This window comes from Pteronotus mesoamericanus, unplaced genomic scaffold (genome assembly GCF_021234165.1).
Source record: "Pteronotus mesoamericanus isolate MK-2021 breed Mesoamerican mustached bat unplaced genomic scaffold, CSHL_Meso_final scaffold_408, whole genome shotgun sequence".
Classification (NCBI taxonomy): Eukaryota; Metazoa; Chordata; class Mammalia; order Chiroptera; family Mormoopidae; genus Pteronotus; species Pteronotus mesoamericanus.
In genome coordinates, this window is record NW_026555315.1 from 1,197,034 (window position 1) to 1,211,735 (window position 14,702).

Consider the following 14,702-nt stretch of genomic DNA (forward strand, 5'->3'; position numbering starts at 1 on the left):
GGGCGGGCTCCGCAGGTGGGACAGGGCTCAGTCCCAGGGCGCAGTCAGAGGCCCTCGTGGGAAGCAGGGTCCCAGCGCCGCAAGACCACCCACGCGCGCGCATACGCACACGTGCCCAGTCGGCAGCGGGCAGGCGTGCGTGGTGCCCCATGAGGTGTGCCGGCCCGGCGGCTGGCAGGAAGGGCGGGGCTTCGAGGAGCTGAGGGGTCGCTGCTGAGAGCCGCCCCCACACCCACCCCACGGGGCTTCCCAGGGGTGGCCGCTCCTGGCTGGCGGGGGAGCTGTTTTTCGATGTTTTCTTTACAAACAAGTGGGCGTCCTGTTTTCTTTCTCCTCCTCCTCTGAGCTCCGTGACCTCAGAGAGCAGGTGTCCTGGGCCAGATCTGCGTCACCTGGCCGGGGTTCTGTTGACTCAGGTGCATCAGGCCAGGCCCCTCAGGGGCCCTGCTGTCCAGAAGCCGTGCCCCACTCGGCACACGTCACCCGCGACCTGAGCGAGATGCTGAGTGACAGGACTCCGGGGCTGGCCCCTCCCTCGCCCTCCAGCGCCATCTGCCTCACGCTGCAGGGCCGCGGAGAGGCCGCGTGCCTGGAGGCCCAGGCCCAGGCGGGCGAGTGCGCTTTGATTAGAGAAACAGGCTGGGGCCGCCCTCCGAGGCCGGGATGCAGAGGGCGGGGCAGGCAGAGCCCATCTGGGCCGCTGCTCTGGGGCTGGAGAGCCCCACAGCGCCCGCCGAGGCTGAGGGCACAGGGCGCGGCGGTCCCGGGCCACACTGCCCTGCCCGCTCCTGCTCCGGGACAGGGCACTTGTCGCCCCTGCAATCTGCCCGGAGAAGGGCCCTGGCCCCGCCGGCGGCAGCCCCTGTGCAGCGGGAGAGTGCCCCCCGGGCCCGCGTGTGCCTGCAGCCGGCGCTGGGTCCTACCTGCAGCTCCTTGTCCGAGTACTTCTGCGGGTTCTTGCTGCCCTGGCTCTTCTTGCGCAGCTTCTTCAGCTCAGCCTGGCACTTGTCCAGCGCGTCGCCTTTGCTCCTCTGCTCCGTCTGGTACTTCTTCAGTGCGGCCTGGCGCACAGACAGGACCAGGCGGCTGTGAGCCCCGCTCTCCCTCGCTCCCGGGACGGAAGCCAGGCTGAGGGGGCCAGCGAGCCCCGGCCCGCCTGCCCTGCTCCGCGCCCCAGACGCGGCAGAGCCCCACCCCTCGCTCTCGTCCGGCTGAGGAGGTGACGGCACAGGGGGCGCAGGAGGTGAGGGAGGGTCGCTGAGGGACAGCAGGTCAGAGAGGGAGCGTGTGGGGTCCACGGAACGGCAACCCCATGTCACCGCCTTCACTAAACACAGCCGAGAGGTGGACGCGGGAGCGCCGGGCATGGGTTCGCCCCAGGACTGCATCCTGTCTGCAGTGGGCGGGACGCTGGGGCCGGAGGGAGCAGAGACCCCCCAAGGGAGGCAGGCCCTCGAACGGCCAACAGTGGAGCAGGCAGGCGCAGGCGGGGCTACTTACACTCAAGTACCTGGCGTCCAGCTCCACCTTCTGCTCCAGCTGCATGAGCAGCTCATTGTGGAAGGACTTCAGCTGCGCGGGGAGGGCAGGCAGACCCGAGTCAGTGCCGCTGTGTGGGGGTGGGGGGCGCCGGCAGGCAAGGAGCAGTCACCACCCCCTGGGAAAGAGGGCCTGTCTGACCCGGAGCCAATGGCCGTGCAGGAAGAGGTGGGCCTGCGGGGCCAGGAGGCGCCGGGAGGGGTGCTGGACGGGAGTCTGAAGGCCAGGCCACCCTGGCCTCGTGCGCCCGCCTGCCCGCCTGCTCGCAGTGCCACCCGGGGCCACCCGAGGGTTGGGTCTCACCATCTCTTCCAGTTGGTTCTGAATCTGCCTGTGGACCTCAGCCATCTGGAAGAGGACGTCTCCTGGACGGAGGGGAAGAACAGAGGCGTCAGCACCCCCTTGGTGTCCCGTCAGCCCCGCCACAGCCGAGGAGCAGGCAGCAGACCTGGGGGGTGCCGGCTGGCGGCAGGCAGCGACCGTACGCCGAGGGCCTGGGGGACGCAGCGTGTCTGCAGGAGCGACGGAGCCGCAGGAAGGGGTCCGCACAGAGACGCGGCTGTCTGTCACCAGGGGCCACTGCCCGCCGGGATGTCGGGGAGCGTGGGCATGAGGAACACCCCCCGCCCCTGGACACACGCCACGGCGCGACTGGAGCACAGTGTGTGCTTGGTCAGCAAATATTTGCCGAGGACCATTTTCCAAGGCAGCCGCTGCCTGTGCCCCATCCGCAAGGGCGGCACTTTCTGGCAAACCCTGTCCGAGTGCTGCCGGCACCGGCATGTCCCTCCCCTGTTCACAGCTGGGCTGCCTGGGGTCACGTGACCCAGAGGGCCCTTTTAGGGGCAGCCACGAGAACCGTCTCCACCCCCGATGAAGCCGAGTTCCCAGGGCCCTGCAGGAAGCCCCCCGGGAGGGCCCTGCCCTCCAACGCACGGCCACCCCCCGCGGCGGCCCCACGCCCGGCTCGCCCCGATGGCCCCGGGTCTCGCAGGGCCCTGACCACGACGAGGGACCTCAGACAGACCCCTGCCAGTTGGCACAGCCCACGAGGCCCCCTGCCTCGCCCAGGCAGGGGAACCGGTGCCCGGTCAGTGGGGCCCAGTACGCTGCCTCCCGAGGGCCCATGAGGGCTGCAGCCGCCCCACGCCCCACCCACTGCCGGTCCAAGCCCCCTGCGCGCTCAAGCACGGCAGGGCTGCGAGCCCGGGGGCCCGGCCTCACGTCAGACACAGGTGACTGCTGAGAGAGGACAGACGGGGACGCGCGGGCTTCCGAGGCGCTCAGTCACCTGGCAGCCAGGCCCCGGCCCTGTCCCTGCTGGGTGGAGCTGCACCCACGTGTGGTCAGCCACGCGGAGGCACCGCGCGGAGGCTGACCAGCCCCGGCAGGACAGGCCTCGCTCCGCCCCTGTCCCCCCGCCCCATCCCGAGCCCCTGGCTCAAGGGGTCAGGGAGCGAGTCGAGGAGGATCAGGGCCAGGGCGCCGTGAGGGAGCCTGGTCCCCGTCCTTGCGGAAGGGAAGCTGCCGGACAGAGAGAAGTGGGCCTGGCCCAGGACACCCCATGACACACAGCCAGGCTGCTGCCACCTGGCCCTGCCCAGCACGGACCCCGCGGCTGGGGCGGGGGGGCCCTGGGTGCCGCCGCGGCCTCGCAGCCGCCCGCTGAGGGAACGAGAGCACATGAAGTCAAACGCACGGTGCGGACGCCAGACGCTCCAGCGGAGAGCCAAGCAGGACGGCGCCCTCGGCGGGTTTGTTTTCCGGGGGGAAACTTGGACTCGGTCACGGCTGTAAAGGCCTCAGAGCAGGAGCACGAGGTCAGGCTGGACTCTCAGTGACCCTGGTTAACCAGCGTCACGAGGAAGAGGACAGCAGGGTTAGCAGTACAGGGCGTTGCGGTATTTGATCCACTTCTCACTCCCCAGGAAGCAGTGCTGCCAAGGTGAACACAGGCCTCCTGCCTCTCCTTGCCTTCCCCAGTCCTGCCAGGTCCCTGGGGTGACGGGGTGACAGCCACAGCTCCGGGCAGGAAGCTGCCTGGGCCTGCTCTGCGACCCTGCGAGGCGGGTCTTCCCACGCCAGGGCCCTGCTGCGCCTCCCAGCCCTCGGGCCGCAGGCTCTGGGACTCGGTTAAACTGGGGTGGCCGCTCTGAACTGGACAGAGCCGCCTGGCCCGAGAGCACGACCCTCACTCCGCCCCATGACCCTCGCGAGGGGCGCCAAGGCTGTCAATGAGCCCCGGCAGGCAGCGGCGACAGGCCCACAGGCCCAGCGGAGTCCCCACGGGGACAGCGCACGTGCCGGCAGCCACACCCTTTAGGCCTCAGAATTATAAGTTCGCCTCAATATCAAACCAGAAACACGCGTCTCCTTAAAAAGCAGCCCATGGCAGCTCAGGAGGACGTCGGAGACGTGGGAACCCAAGGCAGCACGCCCTGGAGGAGCGGGCTTCCCAGCGCTGCCGACACGGCGTGAGACCGCCGCCCTGGCGCTGCGCACACACTCCGACACGTGGGGTCCCCACCAGCCTGGGCCCCGCCCTGGGAGCCGCCCGCAGCTGCCAGCCAGTGGCCGCACACAGCAGCCTGCAGGGACCTTTCACACCGTGTGTCGAAGCGGCCACCGAAGGCACACGCCCACCACACACACAGGGCGGGGACCTGAGCGTGGGCGAGCCACCCGGCGCTCCAGGAGCCGCCCCAGGGGTCGGTCACCCTGCCAGCGGGACGAGGCTGCGCCCCCGAGCCAGGCGCACCACGGGCGGGGGACACCTCAGCCACCAGGAGCAGCACCGCTTATCCCCTGTCCCAGCGTCCTTTCGGGTCCCAGGAGAGGGCGGGTGAAGGTCCTCGGAGCCAGGGGCCGCGGAGCTGTGCCTCGATCGCCCCCTACACGGTGCGGCCCAGGCCCACGCACCGGGAAGGGCGCGCTTCCCCCGCTCCTGGGTCCGTGCCAACGCCTCGCCCCGGGTTCCAGGTCCTGGGTCCCCAGCACACCTAAGTCCCAAACCCGAAAAACCGGCTTCAAAACAGCAGCGCAGACCCAGCCTCGCCAGAGCAGGGGTGCGGGGGGGCTAGAGCCAGGAACCCCTCCGTGGGACCGCCTTGGAGCGGGCAGGCGGCGCGGGTCAGCGGCCCCGACACACCAGGAGAAGCCTCGAACCCCGGCCTGGGGCCCCGCAGCGCACAAGGTGGGAAGGCGAGGGGCGGCGCCGGCAGCAGGAACAGGCGGGGCGCAGGTGGGACAGCAGTGCCGGAGCGCAGAGGTACCTGAGCGCGTGCCCGCCCCCCGCCCCGAGGCGAGTCCCCTCCCTGCACACTCCCCACTCCGAGCCTCACAGCCCCCCGTCCCGGGAACCTCCAACACGGCCGCGCGCTTTCAGGTTAAGGGTGAGCCTCAGCCTGCGAGGCAACACAGCGGGAGAGCAGGGGTGGGGGCACGCACACGCACACACGCGCACCCAGGTGCACGCAGAACATGCCCCTGCCCCCCAGCGCGGTGCCCTGCGCTGAGTGGGACGGGGCGGGAAATGGCAGCTGAACACAGGCCCTGTCTCGCGCAGCTGACACAGGGACGGTCACCACGGCCTCGGCTGCACACGACAGTGACGACAGCTGACGTGCAGCGGCGGGAGATCGGGAGCCTGGCCGGAGCCCTCGCCCCTGGGGGCGGTCCAGCCGGGGCAGCAGGGGTCGGCCCAGCCTTCTGGTGGGGGCGCAGCGCCCGACAAAGACAGCGCTGGCGCCCGGGCCTGAGTGTGCCCCTCGAGAACACTCACAGTGTGGGGACCACCCCCACTCCAGAACGTTCCAGAAAGAAACCTACCCCCATCAGCACACCCTACTGCCCCAAGCCCCGGCAGCCAGTGACCGCTCGCCATCGGCGCCCCTGTGCCAGTGGACCCCCACACTGCGCAGCCAGCGGGACGCCTCCCGGCCGGGCAGCCCCCCGAGGTCCAGCGGCACGGCGGCCCCCACCGGCTTCGCTCCCCTGCAGGGCGCGCCGCGTTCCAGTGCGTGGACGGCTCGTCTCGTCTGCGGCCCGCTCTCGGCAGGAGCGCTTCCGTCTCGCGACAGTCCTCGGCGCGCGTACAGTCGGTCTCCACAATGCGACGCGTTTCCACGTTTCCCCATCTGCTTACGATGACAGCCCACAGGCCAGCAGACCCCAAGGGAGCCGAGCAGACGCCCCCAGCTGCTGCGCGACCACTGGAGGGGGGTCAGGGCCTCGGGCTCCAGAGCCTCCAGGTCACCTCGGGGGTGCCCCAGATCAGCCCAGGCCCTTGGGATGCAGCAGCCCCTCCCAGGCCCCCCAGCGCCTCCTGCTCCAGGCCAGCCCGCGTCCCCAGCAGGCGCGCAGGGACACCGCCCTTGAAGCTGCACCTGCGAAGAACTGAGGCCCCGTGAGCCGTGGGCCCCCCCGCAGGCCAGGGGACTCAGCACTCCCGCAGCAGGCTAAGCAGCCGGGGAGAGGACCGCCTTCCTGGGGGCTCTGCCTGCGTGGGCCCCCCAGCAGGGGCTGGCTTCCACCGCACCTCAGGATCCTGTGCTAAGACGGGACCCCAGGGCTGTTCCTTCGGGGCCCCCTCAAGCGCTTTACTCTACCATCGACTGCTACTGAGAAACTCCCAACAGGCCCCCCGGCAAGAGCCGCAGTGCCAGGACAAGGGCCCACAAGGAGGCGAGTGCTGCCCAGCAGCGGGGGACCCGCGGGTGCCAGCGAGGAGGAAAGGGCAGGAACAGGAGACCCCGCCCTCCGCCCAGGGGGAGAGAAGGCTTGGACTGCACACGGCTCGGCTGAGGACAGGGGGACCCCATGGGGCGGCCCCACTCCGCAGAGGATAGCCGAGGGCATGAGCCAGACCCGGGCTCCCGGGAGGGGCCGAGGGGCCCGGGTGCAGAGCCACTCGCGCTGGAGCTCCCGCCCACCACCAGGGCCCTCCTCCGGGACTCCCGAATACAGCACCGAGCACGCAGCCCGCCTGAGCCGGCCGCCGAGACAGCGGGGCGTCCTCGATCGCTTCACACGAGCTCAGGGACGCAGGGTCCCCACAATGCCATCTCAGAACTGGCAAACCATTTGAATGTTTCCCCCAACCGGGCTCTTTGGGAACAGATGAAAGGTCCCCGAGGCCAAGGTGAACCACGGGGCGAGGCCTCAGAGGGCGCGGACGGGAGGCTGCAGGCCGGCACCCCGATGGGCGCCGTGGCCCCCACGGAGGCACCCGGTCTCGGCCGGGGTCGCGCTCACACTGCGCCGCACGGTGGCGGAGGCCGGCCCAGGGCGGTCAGGAGCCTGTGCTCCCTGCCGGGCCCCTCCAGTGCCTGAGTCGCCAGCGGCCCTGCCTGCACGCGCTCCCCGGGGAGGGAGACGGGACAGGCTGAGCGAGGGGCAGGGGCACCAGCAGACCCAGGAAGGAGCGCGACCGGAGGGCAGGCCTGGAGACGAGACGGGAGGTCAGGTGCCCAGAGAAGCCTGAGCCCCAGGAGCCCAGACACGGAAGGGGGCGGCTGGGGGGCAAAGAGGGAGAGCGCCCAGCATCGGGCAGAGCCCAGCGGCAGCGACAGGTGGCCACAGGCCTTTCTTGCTGCTGCTCTGAGCCCCAGGCCAGCACAGGCGTGGCCCTGCCTCCTGCTCGGGGCACCAGGCAACGCCGAGACCCAACGCTGGCACCGAGGCGCTGGGGTGGGTCTGCGGCCGCTCACAGCCACACCCGGAGGCTCCCATCAAAGGCCCACGCGTCATGGCTCTGCAGGGCCCACCCTCCTCGGTGTCTTGGAGACGGAGTGCAGTCCCCTCCCAGCAAAGCCTTCCAACCTGCAGCAGAGTGGTCAGGACAAGGCTGCAAACGCCCACTCACCAGTCCCCAGTTCTGCCACGTTTGCCCCTTTGCTGAGACAGACGGACAGACGTGTACGCACACACATCTTTTGTTCAACTGCTTGAAGTTTAGTAGAAGCACCATGGCACGGCCTCCAGACCCCGCCCCCCACGTGCCAGGAGCGCAAGTGTCCCGTGCCATTCCAGCACGCGCCGCCTCGTGGGCCTGGGGGCAGGCGAGGACCACGGGGAGAACGCAGCAGCCACAGGCCTGCCGGACCCCCGACCCACCCAGGCACCAGCTCCGGGCTTCCGTCAACCAGCCCGGGAGAGGCGGAGCTGAGCCCAGCACAGCCGTGACTGTGCAGCCACGAGACGCGCGTGCCCATGTGTGGTGGACCCGGTGGCTGGGAGTCTCTGGCGCCCCTCCTTCCTGCCTCCTGGGCCAAGCCGTGTGTGGAAGAGTCCTCAGCAGCCCCAGGGTGGGCTGGGGACACTGAGGGGCACCTGGGCTTCCTTCAGCGACCCGGCCTCCAGCCCTGTCCTCGGAGCTGGCAGGGACCCAGCAGGCGGGCCCCCGTCACTGCTGAGCGGTCGCCGCTCTCCTCCTGCTCGCTGTGGCCACCGAGCGGGCCAGCGCCCCCTCAGTGCCTCTCTTCCTGGGGGGAGCCAGAGCTCCCGCTCCCTGCCGGGGGAAGAGGGGCTCTGGGCCAAGGGCTCAGCTCCTCAGACTTGGCTGGAAGTGCCCACGACCTTCTGGAACCTTCTGAAGCAGACATCCGTGATGCTGGATCATCCCGGTGGCTTCCCGACTGCGACAGCATCTCGGGGAGCAAACTGGCACGGGCTGAACGAGGCAGGAATGCAGAGCTTTGTGGACAGGGCAACGGCCCAGGGCTGCAGGGCCGGGACACCGCCCGGACGGCACCGGGGCCCCGCAGGCCCCGCTCCCAGCCCGCTGCCCTCTCGGCCCCGGGCTCGTCCTCCCTGGGAGAAGCTCGTGGGGGTCTTCTCCCAACTACAAAAAAGGCAAAAACTGGAAGGGGGTGGGGGTGGGTGGAGTGGGGGAAACCAAGAGAAAGCAACGGCTGAGTTGCCATGGCAACGAGAGCAGACAGTGCTCCTCACCCACGTGCTCCGTGGAGCAGACCCGGGCTGTGCCAGTGCTGTGCCCGCGGGCCCAGCCTCAGGAACGAGGAGCGGAAAGGCCAGCCCAGCCCCGCCCCGCGCAGGCAGGCGGGCTGCCTCCACCGGGCCCCCCGGCCGGGCCTGCACCCCCACCCCCGCTGCAGGTCGGCTGCCCGGGCGCCTGTCTGGGTCTCGGAGCCGTCTCAGGCACGTGCAGTCACGGGGCAGGCAGCTGGGGGCTGCCTCCAGGGGGCTCGCCAGCCAGAGGACACAGGGCGTGTGGGCTGAGCCCCGGACGACGCGCAGAGGTGGACACGGGGTTCAGCGTGGACTTCGGCCCAACCGATGCCTATCCCCACAGGCGGAGGACAGGCCGTGGCCGGGCGGGCGTTCGGCAGCACCAGGCGATGGGCACGCTCAGGGGGCAGGACGCCCCCCCAAGGCCCTCTCCCCGCTCCCTCGTCCACCGAGTCCGCGCGGGGCCCGCCGGCCTCGCCTTCCGCCCGCCCGACGCAGCCCGTCAGATGTGCGCTGTGGGCGGTGCAGTGGGCTTTCCTTCCACGTTTCCCCCCAAAGCAAGGAGGAGAGTGGCCAAGGCTGCCGGGCAGAGCGAGCCTCGGCGCCGGGCCACGGGAGGCCCCGTGGCCCGGGGGGGCGACCCAGGCCCAAAGCGTGGCAGAGTGGGGACCACACCCCTTTCTCCAAGGCACAGCCATTCTCTGGGGACAGAAACCACGCAGAACCCTCCCCAGCTCAGAGAAGACCCCAGGCGTGGGACACGCTGCTGCTCCCTCCTTACCAGGAGCCACGGAGGACCGGCTCCTGTGAGCGCAGGCGGCTTTGCTAACCCGCCCCCTGGGCCCCCGAGCACTGTCACTGTCCTGGGGACGGTCCCTCAGGCACCAACTTGCTCTAAACCTTCCAAGACACAAACAGGAACAAACCACTCGGGAGAGGACGGGTCATCCGTGCACCAGGTCCCTGGCGGCAGCGGTCAGCAGTGCCTCTGACATGCAAGCCCACCGCCAGCACCCGGGACCCCAGGGACCGGCACCCCCAGGGATGGGTGAAGAGCTGCCACGGAGGCCCCTGCGCCAGCCCTGCCCCCGCCCGCAGCCACTGCTGTGGGGGCCCCCGGGGCGGCCGGCTCCCGGCTGGAGAGCGGGCGAGGGTGCCGCTCTCCGCCTCCCGCGACCGGGCTGCTGAGGGTGCCGGGCAGGTCCGCGGTCAGCGGGGCCTCACAGGGGAGCGTGGCAGGTCACGGGACTGGGGATGGCCCGGGCGCTCGGGCCACACCGGCCGAGGTCGAGAGCTGCCCGCGGGGCGTCACGCGTGAGGCCTCGGGGCAGCCCCACGTTCCCTCTCAGAGCAGGAACAGGCCGACGGGAAAGGGCCCGGGCAGGGCCCTCACAGACTCCGCACAGCCCGCCACCAGCAGGACGGGCTCAGGCTGGGGGGGGCTGACGGTCATCCCAGGCACCAGGCGGAGGCCCCGCGGTCACCAGCCTGTCCTCGGTACCCCACCAGCCACGCGTCGCTATTCCCCGCCCACGCCTGCCCCGAGCAGCCCCCCATGCCTAGGACAGGCCAACGTGCCGTGCCATCGCTCCTGACCCCACCAGGGCCACCACGGGAACACAAGGTCCAACTGGGACATTATTTCACTGCCCGGCACACGACGCGCTCGTCACGATGGGCAGAGCAGGCACCTGGAGGCCCGGGAGGGACAGCCCCACCCTGCACCCGGCTCCTCAGCTGCCGCGCTGGCTGGGCGGATGCAGCCCGGGGCAGGAGGGGCTGCCTCCGCTGCCACCCGGCTTGCTGGGACCTGCTCGGGGTCCACACTGAGCTACGCGGGAGAACGGAGCTGGGGCAGGGAGCTGTGTCAAGCCCAGCAGACGGGCGCGGCCCGGGGACGGCCAGCACAGCGTGGTCTCGGCTCCCGGGGTTCCCGGGCCGCTTCTGCACCAGCCACTTCTGGGAGCTGAGGGTGCCCCTTGGTGGGGAGGGGCGTGGTGTCAGCCGGAAAGCGGGGCGGAGACAGGCTGCAGGCGGGGGGTCCTCCCGGCTCCAGGCGCCACAGGGACGCTCTCGCCCCCAAGGCCCACGGCCATCGCGGGCCCTCGGGGCTGGGCGACGCGGAGACTGAGTCAGACCCCGCGGGAGCGAAACCGCACAGTCCCTCCGCGCGGGGCCGGGCGCACACCGCAGCAACAGCGCCGAAGGCCCCCGATGCCCCTGGCAGGCTGCAGGGACGAGGGGGCCCCGTGCCCCACAGGGCGAGTCCGCAAGGCCAGCCTGGGAACGCCGGGCCCTGCTCCCCACTCACCACGTGTGGATGGCAGCCAAGTGCCGCGGGTGTTCAGGCCCCCACCCTAATCCAGTGACTCAGGGGCCAAACCCCGGCCAAGTTCAGGCTCTGGGAGCCAGCCGCCTCCTGCCAGCGAGCACCCCGGCCCGAGGCCAAGCAGCATGGAGCTCCCGCCGCTCTCCTGGGTGCAGGGCGCCCAGCGGCCCTGCAAGCACCAACATGCCGGGTCACAAACAGCGGCCTCTTCAAAGGCAGAGCACACAGCAGCGGCCTCGGGCCGTGGTGAGGAACCACCGCCACGGCCGCCCGGCGGCCGGCCTGTGGCCGTGCAGACAGAGTTCTCGGGGCGAGGCTCGGCCAGGAGCTCGGGCGGGACAGCCCCAGCCCCAACGGGATGAGACAGAGGGGCCAGGGAAGGCTGTGCCCCACTCACTGCGACGACGGTTCCGCCTTCCTGAAAAGCCTAGAACATTCCAAGAGGCTGTGTAACCTTAGCCTCCCTGCAAAGCCAGGGAGGGCCAAAGGGCAGGCTACACGCCCTCTGCCTGTGTGCGTCACTCCAGCACGGAGTGCCCGGGCCGCCTTCCCGCCTGCCCACGGTCGCGCCCGGGGCCCGGGGCCCCTACCTCGTCCTCCGTCCACCTCTGGCCCGGCCGCGCGCTGCCTGCAGCCCGGCACTGGTGGCAGGTGGGACGTGCCCAGGGGTGCAGTGTCCCTCCCCCAAGCAGGGGACCGGAGTGGCATCAATAGTTGGCGCCCGGAGCTAATGCTGGGGGCGAAAATCAACAGGACACAGACCGCGAGTCTGGGCCAGACCCTTCGCGGGCGGCTGGGCAGCAGAACCCAGGTGGGGCCCTGCGGGCGTTCAGCCCCCCAGCGCCCGCACCCCGCGTAGGCCGACAGAGGCTGGGACAGAGCAGGATAGGCGGCACCAGGGACGTCCAGGGGACAGCGGCGGGCTCAGACGAAAGAGGCGCACCCTGCTCTGAGCCCTCCTCACTGTTCTGCTTCTGCCCGAGTTAGAATGTCCCCAGGCGTGACTGTGACCGGGAGCGGGGGGCGGGGGGAGGTGTGTGGGGCTGCGTGGGCTCCGCCCGCCGGCCCGGCGGGAGGCGGCCGCGGGGACGCAGCCGCCCAGGGGAGCTCCCTGAGCCTGACACACCGCCCTCCTGTGCGGCGAAGAGAACAGGACCCCACACCCGACCTCCCTAGCCCCTGCTAGAACCTTCTGGAAACATCCTCTGCACTGTGCCCCCACCAGGCTGGCAGCATTTCTGGCCACCTGTGGTTAGGAGAGTTGGAGAGGCAGGGACTCCTGCCGGCCACCCTCTGCCCAGCGCAGAGGCCAAGCGCGCAGACCTGGCCCCCAGCGCCGCGGCCGCTGCCCCGCTGCCTGGCCCAGGGGCAGGCCCACGTCCGCACACGCAGCAGGGATGGCCTGGGGCCTGGGATCCGCAGACCAGGCGGCCAGCTCTGTCGTCAGCCCGCGGGGCGGGAGCGGCTCCGGGCAGACAGGCCTGAACGCAGACCCGAGGGAGCGGGGCTGAGGAGGGCTCAGGCGCTGACAGCAGCCGGCAGGGGAGCAGCAGGGCAGCGGAAGGTTCCGGGACTCGGGACTCAGGTAGCCCTGCGCTCCTGACGCAGCAGCCTGCCTGTCAAAAGGAGCGGAGAAAGCCGGCCGCCGCGGAGCCCACGCACCGCAGGGAAGGGAGCTGGGGAAGCTGAGAGCCGGCCGCGTCCCGCGCTCGGCAGCTTGGAGGCCACTGGGACCAAAGGCAGAGGCGCCGCAGGGAAGCGGCCAGGGGCAGCCCGGCCGCCGCACAGGCCGTGACCTCCATGGGGAACTGCAGGCCGCAGTCTCTCCGCCGAGCAGCGTGGGGCCCCCGCCGAGCAGTGCGTCTGGCCAGCGTAGGGGGACAGGGCTCTGCAGGACACAGGCGGGGTGCCGCGTCCACACAGTGGCCGCGCCAGGGTCAGCTGACCCCGCCGTGCCTGGGACTGTCCCCGCAGGAAGCAGGGCCGCAGCTGCCTCTGATGAGCCTCCACCCTGAACGGGAAAGCGGAGGCGGGAGAACCAAAGAACGGGGGTGGGGAGTCAGTCCGAAAAACAAGGGCAGGAGCGGCCAGGGCCCCGGGCCCCCAGGCACCAGGGTCGCACCCGGAGGTGCCGGGCTGGCGCGGGCAGTGGGGCAGCCCCGCTCTGCCGGGCATCAAGGCTGAGTCTGCGGTCGGTCTCCACTTGGTCAGAAGGGCCTGGCGCCGGCCTAGGACAGCGGTCAGTGTGAGCCGAGCGCCTGGGGCAGAGCCCGCCTCCCCAGGGCCCCTCCGTGAAGGCCCTCATCCTGCCTGCGGCAGGGACACCGCCTCGCTCCTGCCCCCGCCCCCGGGAACGGCCTGGCCTGCCGGGACCGCAGGCCGGAATGGCAGGAGGAAGCGGCACTCGGGGAGGGGCGCAGTAGGTCAAGGGTGGGCTCCGAGGGGCAGGCGCGGTTGCCGCGCAAGGCCGTCAGCTCGGCGAGAAGAGGTGGCTGTGTGACGCGCACTCTATGCGTTCAGTCCCACGGGCTGCCATCGCGCAAAGCAGAACAGCGCCCGGAAGCAAGGAGCCCCGTCCGGGGGCGGGGGGAGCAGCACAGCCCTCTCAAGTGTGACAGGACACAGGCGACTTGAGGCTGCACACGCTGGGAAACCTGCGCCCGCGGTCGGGGAACACAGGTCCTTTACAAACGCGACAGACCCCTGCAAACACAGGCCACCTGCCAGATGCGACAGCCTGGGGGTGACCGTCCCAGATGCAGGCTTGTTCGGGGACCAGCACAGGCCCTGGGGCCGGGGGGTGGGGTCTGACTGGTGGGGGTGGAGCTCAGGCAGGACCCCACAGCCCCGAGGCTCCTGAGCCGCAGGTGCGAGCAGCCCGACCACTTCGGCTGGAGTAGCGCTGATGACAGCGGACAGGGTGCAAAGGGGCGCCGTGGCGCACGCCGGCGTCACGTGGACGCTGGCAAGCGCACACTAGGCCCCATGCGGAACGCACACCCCGGCGGCCTGGGTGGGGGCAGGGGCGCCAGAGGGCAGGAGGGTCTCTCAGGGCCCAGAGATGTTGGGGACGGAGCTGTGTGCCGTCTTCACAGCTGCACACATATGTCCAATGTGTCAGGCTGCCCACACGAGATAAGTCATCTACAATGACGCTGTGGACACAGCAGCCACAGTCCACTGGGCGTCCTGCCGTGACAAGAACTCCTGCCATCGCCACATAAACACCGGACAGTTGACCCCTGAATGCTGCGGGGGTGACAGACCCTGACCTCACGTGGTTGGAAATCTGTGTGGAGCCCTCGACTCTACAAAACTTTGCCGTCCCTGGGTGTCTGTCGGGGACTGGTTCCTGGACCCTTCCCCCATCGCGACACCAAAACCCACAGGTGCGCAGGTTCCCTGTGCACGGGCCTGCGCAGCCTGACCTCGTGTCACACAAGGATCCAAGCCAAAGCCGCGCTCGTTCTGCCGGGAGGGGCAAGGGGGCAGGACGGAGACGCGCAGGCTGCCCCTCTGTGCCAGAACGACCCGCCGGACCGAGGGGGCGGGGGGAGCCCGCCTGTCAGGCGCCTGCGGTGAACAACAGGGAGTCGCTATGCAAAGCGGGAGGTCGCTGCCGCAGAGAAGGGGCCTCAGGGACAGTGGGGTGGGGAGGGGACCCAGGGGCCACTTACATTCAGGGCAGGAGTGTGCGCGCTTTAACGAAAATTCGCCCCCCAAGCACGGGACCCAGGGGCAGGTGAGAACACGTCCAAATGCCTGCCCCGCGGCTCCCAGCAGCACCGGGCTCCGGGGCGGAAGCGACCCCAAGTCCAGCCTGGTGGGTGGGCACGCCACGCGTGGCCCACACAGCTGACTATCC

General features: G+C 70.5%; 1 protein-coding gene across 3 annotated transcripts in view; it reads right to left on the reverse strand.

The window, feature by feature from the left end:
* The window catches only part of BAIAP2 (BAR/IMD domain containing adaptor protein 2), a 50,107-nt gene that overhangs the window by 20,410 nt on the left and 14,995 nt on the right, over window positions 1-14,702 (reverse strand). For all 3 annotated transcript variants that reach the window (XM_054593239.1, XM_054593241.1, XM_054593240.1), the window contains exons 4-6: window positions 1,843-1,904; window positions 1,501-1,572; window positions 924-1,061 (exon numbers count right to left, since the gene is read on the reverse strand). In XM_054593239.1, coding sequence (XP_054449214.1) covers window positions 924-1,061; window positions 1,501-1,572; window positions 1,843-1,904 — 272 coding nt within the window. The remainder of the gene's footprint in view (window positions 1-923; window positions 1,062-1,500; window positions 1,573-1,842; window positions 1,905-14,702) is intronic.